At 37.4% G+C, this 16,615-nt stretch overlaps 3 protein-coding genes across 5 annotated transcripts; all 3 read left to right on the top strand.

The window, feature by feature from the left end:
- The first annotated feature begins 23 nt into the window (after positions 1-23).
- Positions 24-5,137, top strand: LOC148292566 (uncharacterized). 3 transcript variants are annotated; one of them, XR_015826600.1, is made up of 10 exons: positions 24-285; positions 371-444; positions 633-775; positions 877-923; positions 1,012-1,120; positions 1,237-1,298; positions 1,584-1,698; positions 2,288-2,443; positions 2,773-2,893; positions 4,364-5,137. XR_015826600.1 is itself a non-coding variant. In XM_088246308.1 (9 exons), exons 1-8 carry the CDS (start codon positions 106-108, stop codon positions 2,428-2,430), a joined length of 873 nt encoding a protein of 290 aa, XP_088102434.1. In that variant the 5' UTR covers positions 24-105; the 3' UTR covers positions 2,431-2,443; positions 2,773-2,929. The 3 variants fall into 3 exon arrangements, 2 of the variants coding, with proteins under 2 accessions (XP_088102434.1, XP_088102435.1); XM_088246308.1 differs by lacking the exon at positions 4,364-5,137 and having other exon boundaries at positions 2,773-2,929; XM_088246309.1 differs by lacking the exons at positions 2,773-2,893; positions 4,364-5,137 and having other exon boundaries at positions 101-241; positions 2,288-2,763.
- A 1,391-nt stretch (positions 5,138-6,528) lies between these two features.
- Positions 6,529-11,370, top strand: LOC148292565 (non-functional pseudokinase ZED1-like). Its single transcript, XM_088246217.1, has 2 exons — positions 6,529-6,665; positions 10,519-11,370. Exons 1-2 carry the CDS (start codon positions 6,649-6,651, stop codon positions 11,315-11,317), a joined length of 816 nt encoding a protein of 271 aa, XP_088102343.1. The 5' UTR covers positions 6,529-6,648; the 3' UTR covers positions 11,318-11,370.
- Positions 11,371-13,585: 2,215 nt separating this feature from the next.
- On the top strand, positions 13,586-15,544 carry LOC110768109 (serine/threonine-protein kinase ZRK1-like). Its single transcript, XM_021971794.2, has 2 exons — positions 13,586-13,868; positions 14,278-15,544. The coding sequence occupies exons 1-2, from the start codon at positions 13,852-13,854 to the stop codon at positions 15,317-15,319; spliced, it is 1,059 nt and encodes a 352-aa protein (XP_021827486.1). The 5' UTR covers positions 13,586-13,851; the 3' UTR covers positions 15,320-15,544.
- Positions 15,545-16,615: the final 1,071 nt, after the last annotated feature.

Raw genomic sequence — 16,615 nt, 5'->3', positions numbered from 1 at the left:
AACAACATAGCATGCTTTTCCCAGACAACACCCACCAAAACAGAACAGAGCGGAGAACTTTGAAAAAGCACAGCTCAACTCCAAGTACTCTGAAATTGGTGGGAAATGCAAACCCTAACGCCAATACGGCCTCGTTTTGCAAGGCTGTGGAGCTTGAATCCTTCGTCGCTCTCTATCAGAACCTTGAGCCCTCGAGCATTCTCTTCTTCTTCTTCTTCAGATTACTCCAACCAGTCCCGCGGTGGCCTCCCTCGCTTCTTCTCCGAGCTTCTCCCTACTTCCAAGGCACTCTCTCTCTCTCTCTCTCTCTCTCTCTCTCTCATAGAGTAAATGTAGGCTCTTATTGTTTGTTCTCTTGATGATTATACAGGGAGGCATAGTTCGCGTACAAGGCGATGAGTTCTGGCACATGACCAAAGTTTTAAGATTGCGCACAAACGATAGGTACCTAAATCCTAGTCCTGATCAATTTCATCCATTTTAATTTCGTGTTATCTGGACAAATTGGAATTGGATTGCGTTGAATTTGGAACCATTTATTATGAAAGGTTCAATTTTGTTTAGGAAATTGGGATTTGTTGCATTACATTACACTTGTGTATTTTAATGATTGTCCACATAATGCATGCAAGGGTAGAGCTCTTCAATGGGAAAGGAGGTTTGATACAAGGTTTAATACAGAGCGTCGACCGCTCTGGACTTGATTTTGTGGCATTGGAAGATCCAAAGTCAGCTCTTCCACAGAGCACACAATGGCATGTATTTGCAGCTTTTGGTGAGTTCTTTAGATTTCCAATTCCGGGGGAATGTTTTGTAAGAGTGGTTACGGCATAGGGGAATATTGTTGTCACATATTAACATGTTGCCCCTGTTTAGGTACTTTAAAGGGTGGCCGAGCTGATTGGCTTGTTGAGAAATGCACGGTATAATTCATGTTTTTGTGATGACTATAGGGATAGTGCATAACCGCCATTGCTGCTAATTGTATTGTTTTTGTATTTGTTGTATTAGGAGCTGGGGGCTAGTAGTTTAACTCCTCTGCTGACTGAGCGGTCTCCTACTGTCTCAGAAAATCGACTGGACAGGTTGCAGCGTGTCAATATGGCAGCAGCTAAACAATGTAAAGGAAGCTTCACCCTTATTCTAATATACATGTAGTGCTGACAGACATGTCCTATAAAACTTTTGATTCGAAATAATAAAATTCAAATTTTTTGCCAATGAATATTTTCACAGGTCAACGGCTTCATGAAATGATCTTGAATACTCCAAAGAATATTAATGGTCTTTTACCTCTTGTGAGTGCTTTCTTCCTATTTTGTTTCATTTCAAAGGTTGGTTTATTGATGTGTATTCTGGCCCGTTCTATAGTATAGGTCAGTGACAAACTGTTCTTATTCTTTTAGTATCGTTTGTACTTAAAATGTTACGTGCAATTTTCTCGCGGCAGAGAGTTGTAGTTCCACATTAATAATATGCTCTTTGACATATTTTTCTCATTGATGTTCATGCTGTTCAGGATATCAACTCTTCTTCCTTTGCATTGTTAATTTAAATTACATATATACAATTTTGTTTCATAGGTTGCAGAGTCAAAGCTAGCATTTTTGGGAGTTGCAGAAGGTACTCCTCTTGTTAGTGCATTAACTTCGTCAGGAACGGAGTCCAGTGGGTTGATTGTGGTTGGACCTGAAGGTGGTAAGTATGCATCCTGTAAATGTTTTCTTTTTATTACTTTTGCTGCATACCAATCACCGGACATACAAATAAAACTTGAAAACCAGAAACTCTTCCACTTTTGAATTAGTTTTCTGTACAGCACCAAAATCCTGCATTTCTTCCCAAATAATGAGATTTAGAGTGACAGATTGATGCAAAATTGATTAGGCCATTATGACTTTGACTTGATGAAGGGTTTTGGAAACAAATTGGAGGTTTGATTGGCGAACCAAAATTAATAAGAATTTTAATATCAATTGAATATCAGGCAATTAGAAGGTATGCAGCAAATTGTAAACAAAACTGGTAAGAAGAAGAGTCTGGGTCAAACTATGAGTAAAATATACCCAAATTTCTATTAAGGTTTATGTTGGAATAAACTACCAACAATTGTTTGTGTGCTCTGATTTTCCAGTATGTTTGGTGCTTAGTATTCAGTCTCTCATTATGTTCATCCTATGCCTCTTGTATACTCATAAATATATCATATATGCTAATGTAGTTTAGTTTTCAATACTGAGAGTACTACTTAGGATTGTGGATCTATTTTTCCATGTTCTTGCTTCAGACTTCACTGAGAAAGAGGTGAATGAATTGATGCAAGCTGGTGCTATCTCTGTTGGTCTTGGCCCACATCGATTACGGGTTGAAACTGCAACTGTGGCTCTTCTGGCAACTCTCATGTTGTGGTCTGATTCTCAAAAAACATGATCTCACTCTCAAGGCAAGTGTTCTTTAGTCATCTCTTGGATAAGGCTGAACTACATTACTTTTTGTGTACCACTTACTTTTGGTCAATTGTAGACGACTGTTTGTTTCACCAATGCTGTTGTTGTTGACCATATGAAGGTTAATTTTAACTAGGGATTTGAGCACTGTAATTTAAGCCAATTTCTAGAGCACAATCACCATGTTACAGAGTTCTCTCAAATTAAACCTGTCTACAGAGCACTGTAATTTTAGCCAATTTTCAGACTGCTTCTAACCATATTGACATGGCTGTAGTTTTAAGTATTTTGAACTTAAAATTAAACATGTAGTACTTGGAAGCAGGGTAGGTGTTTCAGCTGCTGGAGGAATTCCCAAAAGAGTTAGTTGGTGCCGCCCCGAAAAAATTTGTTGGTTCAGGGCTAGTAGGAATTATGTATGGTGGATTTAGGTTGTGCACGAAAAAGTAAGTATCAAGATTACATCACTTGTTTGTGTTTCCTTTTCCTCTCCTCTGGCTTACAACGTCCTCTCATTTTCTCAGCAACTTTCCCAGCGTCATATCACACCATTTTGTCCAATTATTTTGGATTAATGTTTATTTAATCTTCGAAAATAAAATTGAAATTTCAAACTTCTTGCTTGTTGAAGCAAGCAACAACTCCCAGTGCAGATTAGCATTTAAGAGGGCTCAGTGGATTAGCATTTAAGAAGGATGTGATGGGTTGGCTACCCTTTGAAACATCTACACAAGTATCATATTGCGACCAAAATTAGAAAATTTTAACAAGTAAGATGGTAAATGAATTAAAACCAAAAATAAAAAATAAAAAAATCTAATCAACCTTGTTTTTGTAAGCCAGTTAGTCTCTGGTTTGCAAATTCCAAGGGAAAGCCAGTCAGTTAAGTCTTTAGACATATTATAACTGATTCTTGATCTCAAAACACACACATATTATAATACGAGTAGAATAAAAGTGTAACATGTACATCACGTGATGGTATTACGATAAAAGTTAATCGTATGCAATACAATTGAACCCAAGATTTCAACACGCGTGCACCACTCCCACTCTAGCATATCATAGTATAATACAGAATCAACTTTGGCTGCCTTGTCAAAAAGCATCTGATCTGATGCTTTACGTTGTGTAGTTCTTTCCACGCAAATCCTGAAGCAAAAATCAAACAGAAAATTTAGGCCTATATTACATTGTCAGTTGTATTGGGGCCATAAGCAATGAAGTCGTGCCTTCTCTCTCTCTCTCTCTCTCTCTCTCTCTCTCTCTCTTGTTATTTCTATCAAACTCTACAGTGTATGAATGGGGATTAATGGTTTTGGGTTAAGAAGAGTAGTGGTTTTGGGTTTTTGTTTGGGCAGAGAATTCAAAATGTCAACTTCTGAAGTTAAAACATACAAGAAAGACAAGCCTGTGGTTGGTTGGTAGAGATATCATATGGATTTGTTTTGTAGTCCAAATTCTGGCGGACAGCCTTTCTCATTCATTAGGAAGAAGAGGGTGCTGTGCAGGTTGATGCGCACATGAATGAAAATGGATTGCACCTCAAGACTTATATAACTAGAGTCCACGGTCAACAAAGGCCCCTTTCATGTCTCATTTTCCAGTCATAGCTTGCATCTTCTCTTCCATTTCCAATACTTATAATCACTCGAAAATTACACGTATGATTTATTTAGTTGAATTTATAGATAGAACCTCCACTCAATGCAATTTTGGTGACGTTTAATCTTTACAATTATGATTAATTAACGACATATTGAATATGTTTTTACAATTCTATTAACAAATTAGAATAAATTTTCAAACAATGTCACGCATTGAAATGAGGAAGTATAAAAATAAGCTTGAAAAATGTTACTTTATCTTATTGTATTTGAAATTGTTCTTTTATCATTTGTAACATCCATTGGAAGGAGTAAGGGCAGAGATGGTTGATGTGAAGGCAGTTGGGGAAATAAGGAAGGCAGTGGAGAGGGGTTTGCTCTGTTTATTCAGCCGAAGCAGTTGGTTGTGTGGGGCTGTGTTGTGCATATTTTTGGTGCTCCAGCAATTTCAAGGCAAGTTCTTCTTGTTTCTTTCTTTGTAAGTTATTGACTAATTGTGTTTTTCTTTGTGTCTGATAATGAAAAGGGAAAAATAGTAATTTCATGTACATTGCTTTGGTCGGCCCCACTGGACATTGATCATTCGATGGCATCGTTGACTTAACCATAGCAATAAACTTCAAAACTATACTCATTCTCAAATGAATTTTTTTGGTAATTTTTCAGAATTTTTTCATTTGCTGATGTCAGGCTGACATCATTGCCTGCGGACAGGAGTTTGAACTGATCTTACCTTGGACCTTGTCCAGGCTTGGTAGACCCCATGTGTTGCCACGGCAAGAATTGACCAATGGAGCCAGTTTTGGAAGCCTAGGAGGCCTTTTGCCTATCTGAGCTTACAGGCGGAAATGCTCTTAGTAGGTGCTTTCTTTGATGTGTGTTAAAGTAGAAGAGCCACATAGAACTATTTCACTTAACTTTGCTACTAGTGTACCGGCAGCTACCTGGAAGTTCAGTGGAAGTTCATGTAGATTTTTCTCATTATTTGAGGTTTTCATGATATCGCAATTTTTCTTTCAAGTCAAACGGTGATTGTTTGGGGGGAAGGAACACAGAAATGACAATGAGGAGGAAAAGGGTGATGACAAATACTTTTTAAGAGTACGAATGAATAATAAATGAGTGGTTTCTACACATTACAACTTGGAAATTCCAACTCCCCCAAATGGGCCCCTTAATCTCCAAGCAAACACGTTATAAATATGAAAACACTCGAGTGGACAGTGGAGTCAAGTCACCCTTCAATTCGGTGCAGCTACCATGCATCTTCCCACTTTGATTAAAATTAAGGCTTATTTATTGTTCTACCCCCTAAAATGGACTCTTGGTCTCACTTTACCCCCTTAAATTGAAATTTTTCCACTTAACCCCCTAAATCTCTAAAAATTGCTAAAATTTTCTCACTTTACCATTTCCGTCCATTTCCATTCACAAAACTGTTAAGTGTGCTGACATGGCATGGGCATTCTAGTAACTTTAGCTTCTTATCTTCTCTCTCTTCTCTCTCTCTCTCTCTCCCTCTGCCTTTTTCTTCTCTCCCCTCCCCTCGCCAAACCCAACCCTCACCCTAGACCTAACCCTCCATGAAATTACTCAACACACCCAAACCACCACCACTCAATTTTTTTAAAAAAACTCCTTGACAACCACTCCCCATCTTCTCTCTTGGCAAAGATAGTGAGAGAGAGAGATATATATATATATATAAGATGAGGGAGGGTGGGGTACAATGGAGGTGAGAGAAGAGAGAGGCAGAAGGAGGGAGGAGGGGTTGGGATGCAATAGAGGTGCACTGGGGGTTGGGTCTAGGGAGGGGAGGGGAGAGAAGAGAGAGGCAGATAGGAGAAAGAGAAGAGAGGAGGAGAGGGTAGGGTGCAATGGAGGTTGGGTTTGGGATGAGAGAGAAGAGAGAGGCAGAGGGACAGAGGGACATAGAAAAGAGAGAGGATAAGGAGCTAAAATTATTAGAGTGCCCATGCCACTTCAGTATACTTCACAGTTTTGTGGATGGAAATGGATAGTAAAGTGAGAAAATTTCAGGGGGTGAAACAATAAATAAGCCTAAAATTAAACAAATGTTTATAGATTTGGACAAGCAAAAAGAAAAAAAAATCTTTTTAAAATGTTAACGAGTCTAACCAAGTGGAAAAGAGCCTTCATTGGCAGATTAGTGGTATCATGTTCGAACTCGCATGATATTCATTGGCATACTAGTGGTATTAGGTTCGAACTCTCATGGCACATTGGTATAGTGTGTGAGAAACTTCTTTCTCCTTGTAGACTATATCTTGTATTTAAATTTTAAAAAAATATTTCTAAAATAAATTAATAAACAAACAAATAAATTTAAAACGTTGGGTTTTTGGGTCCCACTGCATGTTACTCGTACCAGTGCGTTGACCCTGCAAAGCTCACCAATAAACTTAGAAACTATTATATAATTCTCAAAGAACCTGAAACTAACGAGCTAAACTGGTGCTTGAGTACGAAATCTGCAGCATACAAGGAGGAGATATCAACAATTTGCTGTTTGCTTTGGGGGAATCTGAGTTAAGGGGCCTGGGTGCTAGACAGAGAAATTTCAAGTGTAAACAATGCCATTCAAAACCTTGTAAGTTTTTTTTTTCCCGGGTTTTAATCCTTTAACGAAAATATATAGCTTTCTTTTCCTTCAAGGTTTTTTTAGTAAGTCAAAATTTTCGTGCTGCTCCCAAATTATTGTCTTTCTTTTAGTAAATTTGTCTTACCCCTTCCAAATTGAATTTTCCTTAACTGCAATCCATCACTTTTTGTTCTTATTAATAAAACTCACTTTTATAAGTAAAAACTCATGACTAGGATCCACCTCATCAAGTTATCTTGTAAAACTCAGGATTTGATTTATTGTAATTTTCTGATTCCCAAAATACCCCGACGTATTTGCAATTGTTGTTTTCTCCATTGACTGTACTTAATATACTTTGAACATATTTGCTGCAATTCAATGTCATTAATATTCAAATGGTGTCTTTTTTTAGATAGAAAATTGGTGTTTTAAATTGGCTTAAATTTAGGAATTTTTAAGGTAAGTTTTTTTCTCTTTAAAAAAAAAAATAATGTTCAGTATCTAAAAAAGTCGCATTTAGGGCCTATTGAATTTATAAAGAAACATTAAAATACCTATCTCATTTTAGCATAAAATAATATACCTATTATATAACTATTTTTTCCAACTTTAAAAAAAAAAATTATATACCTATTTTTTACATATCTTTTGTAAATATACCTATTTTTAATTTATAAAAAAATGTGCAAAAATTTCAATTACACAACATACCGATTTTTTTTTTTTTGTGTGTGTGTAAATAATGTACCTATTTTTAATTTATAAATATATTTATAGAAATTTCAATTACAAAAGTAACGGATCCTCTTTTTTATATAAATAAAGTACCTATATTATATACATATGTATAATTTTTTTATAGGTACATTATTTATTGGACATGTAATTTAGGGATTTTTTGTTTGTTTATTTTAGGGATTGACGATGTGTAGAGGGAATGCCAACCAAAATAAATGGGGTGATTGATATGCTATTAATAGGGAGTATTAATTATAATTAAGGTAGTTAATGACATGCTTGAAAATAAATTATAAATTAAGAGTGTTGCTATTTCCACTCACCTGTCCTATTTCCTCACCCACCTTATTTTCAAAATTTTAAAGACTAATTTACCCATTCATAAAATGACTTCTAAGGACTATCTAATTTTTTGACACTGTTGAGGCCCAAAAAATCCACGGCTTGGCCCAAATGAATTCCCGGCCCAGCGCAATACCTTATTGAGGAAAAACTCGACTTGGAGCACACAAAAGTCCGCCATGCACGAGTCACACTCCACGTGCCATGCCAAATAAATAATCCGTCATGCTAAGGATCACGATTAAGATTATAAAGTGCATTAGCTCTGCACATCCATGCTAATTATCCCATCAAGCATAATGATTAAAAGCGTGCCAAGCGACAGGCCATGCTAAGCGGGAAATTATTATCTCACACCCAATCACACTACAAGCTTAAGTAGGCCCAAGCCACTCAAATGCTCAGGGCTTGCTTGAGTGGGTTATGGTGTGGATGGTAACGAGTTGTCATGGGGCCCATCGATGGGTCGAGAAATGGAAGTCTCGGGTTGCTTGGGGGCCTTGGGATTCAAGCCCATTTTCTTAGGCCCAAATGTGGGTAAGCACAAGAGAGAAAATAACCCATTGTTTCAACTAGAGTAGCCCAACCAAAATAGCCCATTGCTCCAATTAGAATAAGCCAACCAAAAAGCCCAACATTTGATAGGATTATCTCATCCATTGGATAGATCATGTGGTTGTCTTAAAAAGCCCATATAATTAGAATAAAAAACAGCACAAGCCTTGGTACTCAGCTGGAAGACAATATCACGAGAGAGCATGGGGAATCCACATGTGAAAGGGCTGCTGAGAAGCTAAGGAGCAAGTTCCAAGTGAAAGCCTTCAAGAGACCAAGGGATATTGGCACGCAGGGAGGGATGCCATCCCTTGAACCAGCATGCACACCCATTTTATTTCCTTCAGTAGATTTGGCCATGGAAAGAGGAAGAAAGAGGAGGAAGAAGATAGGTGAAAATGGAAGCTCTCCTCTGAAGCAGCCGCGGGAAGAAGTATTGGGCTCCCAAAAATCTCTGATTTTGTGGGATTGGGCAGAGCTAATTTTGCCACCATGAGGTAAGTCAAGAAGGAGGAGAAGAAAGGGAGAGGAAAGCTTAGCTAGATTGGAAAGAAACCATTAGGGTTTCTTGGAGAAGAACCATTCCCAGCAGCTATAAATAGGACCCCTTCTACCCAACACAACACAACCCACAACCTTCAGAGAGCAAGCTTTCTCTCTCACTTGCAAACTCAGTAATTTTCGTGCTATCTTTACCCATTTCCCTTATTTCCCCTGTTTTGGCAGATTGATAGAAGCTTTGACAGAGTCACTGTCAAGCTGCCAGAAACTGCTAAGGTCACCCAAAACTGTTCACCATTCTTCTCCCTCTTCATCAAACCTCCTTAGAACCCCTTTCTCCTTCCATTAGAACCTATGTCTCTCATAAGAACTCAGAGCTCTCTCTAAGTGCTAAACCCATGATAATTCTTGCTCCCATGCCATAAGTCCCTCATGCCAAGTTAGAAGATTTATCTGTAATTTGTCGTTGTTTTCATTGGTGAAGGTAACCAAAGAGTTTCCTAAGGCGTCATCACCCTTTCGAGACATCTTTGGGGCTTAATTTTCGAACTCAGACACAAAGGGGACACTTGCATCAGATTGCTCTTTACAGCAGCCCAGCCCACTTGCTGCCGGAAGAAAAAAGCCCCTACAGACACATGTCCATTAACTTAACCTATACAAACAATGTTAACTTTTAATAACTAAAAAATTCTTAAAACCAAAACCAAAAACCCAAGTGTATGTTAATAATGATCTAACATTGCAGACAACTCATCAATAGGAGTATAAATGGAAGACTGTCGTTTTTTTGTTTCAACAACTAAATAATTCTTCAATTTGTTTTGTTTCTAGAGATGCCAATACAGTGGCACACAGTCTTGCATATTTTGTTATTTCATCAAGGGTGATGATTTTTCCACTCCCTTTTATTTTTTTAAATACTTTTTAATATAAAAGAGAGTGTAAGTGGACAAAAGAGGAGTGGGAACATACAATTTCCAACAAAGGGAGTGTAAGTTAACAAAAGGGGAGTGGGAAAATCAGCTCCATTTCATCAATGGACATGTTCTTATGGGATAGGGACCCTCCTGCTTTCATCAAGAACTTGTTGGTTGAGGCTGTAATCGGTTTCAATTTTATTGAAATAAATACATCGTTCCCACTAAAAAATATAGAGAATTTGTTTAAATTAATAATTAACTGGTATTTTAGGAATAATGGTGGGTGGAAAGATAGGATTGTGTTTTTTCAAATTTACATGGTGGGTGGGGATATAGGACAGGGGGGTGACACATAATGTAATTTAGTTAATAATATTAGGACAAATCTATCTCACATGGCAACCTATTCTAAATTTGGGTTATAAAGATTTAAAAATAGGTGGGTATATGATTAGGATATAATAGTTGTAAGGGTCTATATCAGAAGAACTCTTTTTCTTTCCTTCCATACATAACAGGAAAGGAATGCTCACAACTGAGCATATATTATTATTGTTTTTCAGTTTGTAAGAAATATATGAAAGGTGAGATTTGATCTCTTTGGATTTCATGTAAAGTTCTAAAGAACAAAATGAAAAGAGTGGGTGCTATGCTATGTCTTTTCATTTTAGAATTGGGATTGCTTCTTGTGATGGAAAATCTAATCCTATTCGATGTTACTCTACTGCTGAGCTCATCAGAGCTACTAACAACTTTGATCCTTCTTGCATTATAGATGACTTACACTTCGACATGTACAGGGGTATTCTAGATAACCGAACAGTCATCATTAAGAAGTACAGACATAGGGACAGGGCTATTCGTGATATTATCATATCAATGCAGATGAGCACCCATAAGAATTCCTTGAAATTATTAGGCTGCTGCTTAGAGTTCGATACACCAACTTTGGTGCTTGAAAATGCAGGAAAAGGAGGTCTCAACTATGATGGGAGTTTAGTAGTGGATAATGAATTATTACCATGGAAAACTAGACTGCGTATTGCAAGGCAGCTTGCTAGTGCACTTACATACCTCCATACTGCCTTTCCAAGGCCCATCGTTCATAGGAGAGTAACATCTCGCTGCATTTTATTGGATGATGACTATGTTCCCAAACTCTTCGACTTTTCATTCTCCATAACCATTCCTCCTGACCAATTGTATGTTGAAGAAAATTTCTCAGCACGGACACCGGGGTACACGGACCCTAAATACCTGAAGTATTGTCAAAGTTCAGAAAGAACTGATGTTTATAGCTTCGGTGTGCTTTTACTTGTATTCTTGACGCGAAGAGCTGCAATGACAAAACAGGGAGCAGAAATTGAACTCCTTACTACAGATTCGAAACTTGATGTTTCTGATGGACAGATTCAAATAGAGACAATTGCGGACCCTAAAATCCTTGAGGAAGTCGGGGGAGATGAGCAAGCACAACAGCAACTGCAGGATTTCCTAGCACTGTCATTGTTGTGCATCCAAGACCAAAGTGAAGCAAGGCCAGATATGATTGATGTGGCCAAAGAACTCGTACGAATTGAAAAGTCTATCTTGCCTTAGCTAGATTATGATGCTTAATTTACTTATCCGCTGCATTTGTTATGCTAAGCTCAGTCTTTCACCTGTTCAATGGGTTGATGCTATGCTAAGCTTTTTGTATTAGAAGAATATCCATAATTATCATTATCTAATTAAATTATCTGATTATAAATACTTAATTATGTGGATTTCAACCATCAAGCAAGGACCACCTTCTGATTGATTAGATCCGTTTGAGTTTCATGTCATGTTCAAAATCAATTTAAAACCAGTAAGACGAAAATGGGCTTTTCAAGTATTTTTTTTTGGTTGACGTCGTCCATGTCGTATATAGGGCATCTGGGTACACTGACCCCGACTACCTTGCAACTGGTTACATTACCGAAAAGACTGATGTTTATAGCTTTGGTGTGCTTCTACTTGTACTCTTGACGCAAAGAGCTGCATATAGCATTCAGGCAGGAGAACTGGACATTACTGCAAATCCGAAATTTCATGTTTCTGATGGCCAGACTAAAATTCAGAAAATTGTGGATCCTAAAATATTAAAGGAGGTAGGGGAAGATGGGCATGCACAACAGCAATTGCAGGATTGTTTAGCACTTGCACTGTCATGCATCCAAAACCAAAGTGAAGCAAGGCCAAAAATGATTCATGTGGCCAAAGCACTTGTACGAATTGAGAAGTCCATCTTCCCTTAGCTAGCTAGCTTAAATAATTTATCCATTACATTTGTTATGCCGTACCGAATTGTAGTTTGGAAGCTCAGTCCTTCATCTGGTGAGGGGTTGATGCTATTCTATCTGTATTAGAAGAATATCTACAATAATTACACTTATATAATTGAGTTATATTGTGAGAAATTATGAAGGTTTTCAAGCAAAGCACCTCTCTCTGACTTGATCCGTTTGAGTTTCACTTGTGAAGTTCAAAATGTTTTTAATACATACAATTCAACTTATTATCTGGAGGGTGTAGGAACATTAATGGGATATACTACTTTCTCCATGTGTGATCAATTTATTTCGTTCTTTGTGCCTGTGTTTGATGACCTATACATATAAATACGTATCAGGCTCTCATTGATTCCATGATTCACAGAGGAGGAAAGACCGAGATCATTCTTGAAGAATGGAAGCATGCTAGCCGAGGATCTCACTAATGGAAGCATGCTATCCGAGGATCCCATCAGGATTCAGGCCATACATCTTCTTATAGTATCAGCAAATTACTATTTTCCTTGGCATCCAAGTAATTGCAGCTGCCATATGCATCTTCTCAATTTGGACAAAGAAAAAAGAAGAAGACTCACACTAAAATTAGGGAAAATGAAGTCATCATTTCAAGCAATTCTCTCATCTCACATCTACTTTGTTTTTATCTTCTTTCTGACTATCTTCCTAATGCGTGTGGTCCTTTCTTGATATCCCAAATCGGCAAGGGAATAGAGGGGAAGGCAACCTATTTTCTTTCTATTAAAGGGATTGGGGGAAGCTTCCGTGCATCTTCTTCCCAACAAATACATAAAACGGACAATTTCTGTTACACTATATGAGGTTTGGTGTAATTGCAATCAGACCTTACATGTTTCTTTTATTTCATTTATACTCCTTATGTTACTTTCTTTTATTAAAAATCTAAGTTTGACGGATGAAAAATAGAGATATATAAAAGTATTAGATTAATCTTTGAGATGTAAAATTAAAGAAAAAATCTAAAAATTTAATTAAAGAAACATTTTGAAAATCAAGATCAAGAAAATTCAATTGTGTGTCTTCCATCTGCTACTTACCGAGGAATTGTTAAAATTTGGACTATTTTGTGCTAGAAAATTTGGTATCTCCAATATCATTATTGAAGGATCTTCTCATGTTTTAGTTTGCTACTACTACATGAACGCATACCACCTAGGCGAATTTTCTCCTTAGTTTGCAATCTTACAAGTTTGTCTCATTAAGTACAAGTTACACAATCACTATATTTCACGCTCTCAAATTTTTAAGAGTCCAATCTACCGAGTATACACAAGTATCCCAGAACCAACCACCTAGCACCTATTTTCTCTTTTAAATGTGAAATAATGTTTATGGCAAGTTTTGTATCCAAAAAAGATAAATCATTTTTCTTATTTTGTTTTATTTTATTTGGCCTTTGATTGTTTGCCACAGATTTTAAAGTTAGGTGGTGTATGTGGAGTACGAACGAAGAATTAATGAGTGGTTTCTAGACATTACAACTTGGAAATTCCAACTCCCCCGAATGACTATAAATGGCCCCATGATCTCCTAGCAAACGCGTTATAAATCTGAAAAGACTCGAGTGGAGTCAAGGCAAGTCAACAGGTCTACCCTTCAGTTGGGCGCAGCTGCCATGCATCTTCCCAATTTGATTAAACAAATTACTGGTGCTTGAGCACGAAATCTGCAGCATACAGGGAGGATATATCAACAAATTACTGTTTACTTGAAATCTGCAGCAAAGAGGGAGGAGATATCAACAAATTACAGTTTACTTTGGGGCCTGTGTGCTAAACAGAGAAATTTCAAGTGTAAACAATGGCATCCAAAGCCTTGTAAGTTTTTTTTCCCGGGTTTTAATCCTCAAACAAAAATATATAGCTTTCCTTTCCTTCAGGGATTTTTTAGTAAGTCAAAATTTTCGTGCGGCTGAAGCCCAAAATTCTGTTGTAAATCAAAGTAATCCATGAATATGACGAAAGCGGCAGGACAAGTATTTTTTTTTCTTCCATCCATAAAACTGAGTATTATTATTGTTTCTCAGTTTGTAAGAAATATATGAAAGCTGAGATTTGATCTCTTTGGATTTCATGTAAAGTTCTAAAGAACAAAATGAAAGCAAAGTGTGGGTGCTATGCTATGTCTTTTCTTGAGAATCGGGATAGATTATTTATTTTCATTGCATCAATTTCTTATTCATTCCTTTGTGCGTTGTGTGCACTCTTGTGTGTGTCTATATATCAGGTTCTCAATCATTCGACGTGTAAAGCGAAAGGGGGAAAAGGGGGAAAAGGAGGAAAAGGAGGAAAGAAAGAGATCATTCTTGAAGAATGGAAGCATGTTACTAAAGGATCTAATTGCTTCTTGTGATGGAAAATCTCATCCTATTCGTTCTTACTCTGCTGCTGAGCTCATCAGAGCTACCAACAACTTTGATCCTTCTTGCTGGATAGATGGATTACACAACAAGATGTACAGGGGTATTCTAGATGACCGAACAGTTATCATTAGGAAGTACAGAGATTGGGACGACAGAGCTATTCGTGATATTATCATATCAATGCAGATGAGCACCCATAAGAATTCCTTGAAATTATTAGGCTGCTGCTTAGAGTTCGATACATCAGCTTTGGTGCTTGAAAATGCAGGAAAAGGAGGTCTCAACTATGATGGGAGTTTAGTAGTGGATAATGAATTATTACCATGGAAAACTAGACTGCGTATTGCAAAGCAGCTTGCTAGTGCACTTACATACCTACATACTGCCTTTCCAAGGCCCATCGTTCATAGGAGTATAACATCCACCCACATTTTATTGGACGATGACTATGTTCCCAAACTCTTCGACTTTTCATTCTCCATAACCATTCCTCCTAACCAATTGTATGTTCAAGAAAATTTCGCAACTTTTACAATGGGGTACCTGGACCCTGCTTACCGAGAGTCTTATCAAATTTCAGAAAAAAATGATGTTTATTGCTTTGGTGTGCTTTTACTTGTATTCTTAATGCGACGAGAAGCTGTATGTTGGACTGAGGAAGGAAATGTGGGTGAATACCTTACTGAAGATCCGAAACTTAACGTTTCTGATGGACATATTCAAATAGAGACAATTGCGGACCCTAAAATCCTTGAGGAAGTCGGGGGAGATGAGCAAGCACAACAGCAACTGCAGGATTTCCTAGCACTGGCATTGTTGTGCATCCAATACGAAAGTGAAGCAAGGCCAGATCTGATTGATGTGGCCAAAGAACTTGTAAGAATTGAGAAGTCTATCTTGCCTTAGTTCAGTCTTTCACTTGTTAAAAGAGTCGATGCTAAGCTCTCTGTATTAGAAGAATATCCATAATTATCCTTATGTAATCAAATTATCTGATTATAAATACTTAATTATGTGGATTTCAACCAGCAAGCAAGGACCACCCTCTTATTAGATCCGTTTGAGTTTCATGTCAAGTTCCAAATCAATTTAATACTACCAGTAAAACGAACTATTCAAATGTTTTTTTTATGTCGTCTATGTCGTAGATATAAGATTGTTGTTTACAAACAACATAGCATGCTTTTCCCATAAAACACCCACCAAAACAGAGCGGAGAACTTTGAAAAAGCACAGCTCAACTCCAAGCACTCTGAAATTGGTGGGAAATGCAAACCCTAACGCCAATACGGCCTCGTTTTGCAAGGCTGTGGAGCTTGAATCCTTCGTCTCTCTCTATCAGAACCTTGAGCCCTCGAGCATTCTCTTCTTCTTCTTCTTCAGATTACTCCAACCAATCCAGCGGTGGCCTCCCTCGCTTCTTCTCGGAGCTTCTCCCTACTTCCAAGGCACTCTCTCTCTCTCTCTCTCTCTCTCTCTCTCTCTCTCTCTCTCTCACTTACTCACAGAGTAAATGTAGGCTCTTATTGTTTGTTCTCTTGATGATTATACAGGGAGGCATAGTTCGCGTACAAGGCGATGAGTTCTGGCACATTTTGAAAAACAAGATCAAGAAAATTCAATTGTGTGTCTTCCATCCACTACTTACCGAGGAATTGTTAAAATTTGGACTATTTTGTGCTAGAAGATTTGGTATCTCCAATATCATTATTGAAGGATCTTCTCGTGTTTTAGTTCGTCTGCTACAACATCAACACATACCACCTTGGCGAATTTTCTCCTTAGTTTGCAATATTACAAGTTTGTCTCATCAAGTACAAGTTACACAATCACTATATCTTTCGTGAAATGTCACACTCTCTAATTTTTAAGAGCACAATCTATCGAGTACACACAAGTATCCCAGAACCAACCGCCTAGCCCCTAGTCCCCCATTGATATCTTTAATTCTTTTCTCTTTTAAATGTGAAATAATTTTTATGACATTTTTTGTATCTGAAAAAGATAAATCTTTTTTATTTTTTATTTTGTTTTGTTTTGTTTTGTAAGATGCAAACGACCGCATTTGGCCTTTGACTGTTTGTCATAGATTTTAAAGTTAGGCGGTGTATGTGGAATTAATTAAATCTGTGGCATCTGTCCGTAATTACACTAAACCTCAAGGACCGTGACAATACAAATTTTTGGGTTCCACTGCACGTT

The sequence above is a fragment of the Prunus avium genome, chromosome 8, assembly GCF_965620075.1.
Source record: "Prunus avium chromosome 8, drPruAviu1.hap1.1, whole genome shotgun sequence".
NCBI lineage: Eukaryota > Viridiplantae > Streptophyta > Magnoliopsida > Rosales > Rosaceae > Prunus > Prunus avium.
Note: the sequence above shows the minus strand (reverse complement) of the source record. Positions and strands in the feature narration are given on the sequence as shown.